The sequence below is a fragment of the Cebus imitator genome, unplaced genomic scaffold (assembly GCF_001604975.1).
Source record: "Cebus imitator isolate Cc_AM_T3 unplaced genomic scaffold, Cebus_imitator-1.0 Scaffold144, whole genome shotgun sequence".
In the NCBI taxonomy this organism is placed as follows: domain Eukaryota; kingdom Metazoa; phylum Chordata; class Mammalia; order Primates; family Cebidae; genus Cebus; species Cebus imitator.
The window spans coordinates 4,951,110-4,952,232 of NW_016107459.1; the positions used below are offsets into that span (position 1 = coordinate 4,951,110).

Below are 1,123 nucleotides of genomic sequence, written 5' to 3' on the forward strand. Positions count from 1 at the left end.
TTTAGAATGTATATTCCAACTCTATTCTTCAATGCCAATGTAAAGACCCACCCCTTCTATAAATCTTCCATAAATTACGCCTTCATAATACAGTAGTGCTCCTTTAAATTCCTATGGCATTTCGCTACATGATCATTCATTTAGCAACTGTCACATTTTGTCTTGAATTAACAGCTATCTATTTGTTTATCTCCCATCTACATTTTAAGATTTTTTACTTCAGGGATCATATGTTTAACTTGTATTATTTATATTTCTTTTCCTTCCTTGCCAGCAGGAAGTCATATATTATCAACAGTACTTAACACAGGCTTTTCACTATATATAGGTAAATCACTAAGGTAGTTTGTAAAATCTCCCTTACTTTTTATTCACCAGAGATATTACAAGTGATTATAGATTTACCAGGAGCAAAAAATGAAGTCAGATATGAATACAGTTAAAAACTAAAGTTTATGTACCCATAAAATAACTAAAATATAAACACTAACAAATCTAATTTTTATAGGAAGGCTTTTGAAATGTACCTAACATCACATAAAATATATTAAACCTTTACTATTTTAACTAAAAAAATGTCATTACAAGTATAATTTAAAATAGCAACGTACTGACTGAAGATGCTCTTTGGCCTCTAATACTTTTCTGTTCATGATATCTTGTGTTCTAGGATAAGACTGATCATAGCTTGCCGGTCCTGGATTATCTGAAATAAACTTCTTAAAACGTTTCTCCCGGTTTTGCAGACTATGGCCTCCTTTTATATTACACTAAAATGGAGAGAAAAAAAAAACTTCTGACATATAAAAGAAGCACTTTACAATTAATTTCTACAAGTATTAATCATTATCAGAAAATAGTTTTAAAACTCAAGCTAAGAAAGTGCACTCTTGACTGAAGACACAGTTCTAGTAAAAAGGGATAGCAAGAGAAGATAACAATTAGAGTTGTCAGTTTTAACTTGAAACTCAAAACTAAAATTTGCTGTACGGGGAGCACTTTGAGAGAGTGCAAGAAAACTCCATTTTAAAACAGAAATCAGAGGTGGGTATTCCCAAAGCTGCAGAGCAAGAATAAAGACCCTTGGAAAAATCTGTACCCCTGAAATGAACTAAAAAGAAAA

General features: G+C 31.3%; 1 protein-coding gene across 3 annotated transcripts in view; it reads right to left on the bottom strand.

Annotated features, from left to right (window-relative positions):
* Positions 1–1,123, bottom strand: part of STPG2 (sperm tail PG-rich repeat containing 2) — a 45,984-nt gene that overhangs the window by 32,798 nt on the left and 12,063 nt on the right. For 2 of the 3 annotated variants that reach the window (XM_017542429.2, XM_037743430.1), the window contains exon 3: positions 612–770. The exons of the other annotated variant lie outside the window; for it this stretch is intronic. In XM_017542429.2, coding sequence (XP_017397918.2) covers positions 612–770 — 159 coding nt within the window. The remainder of the gene's footprint in view (positions 1–611; positions 771–1,123) is intronic. 3 annotated transcript variants of the gene reach the window in all.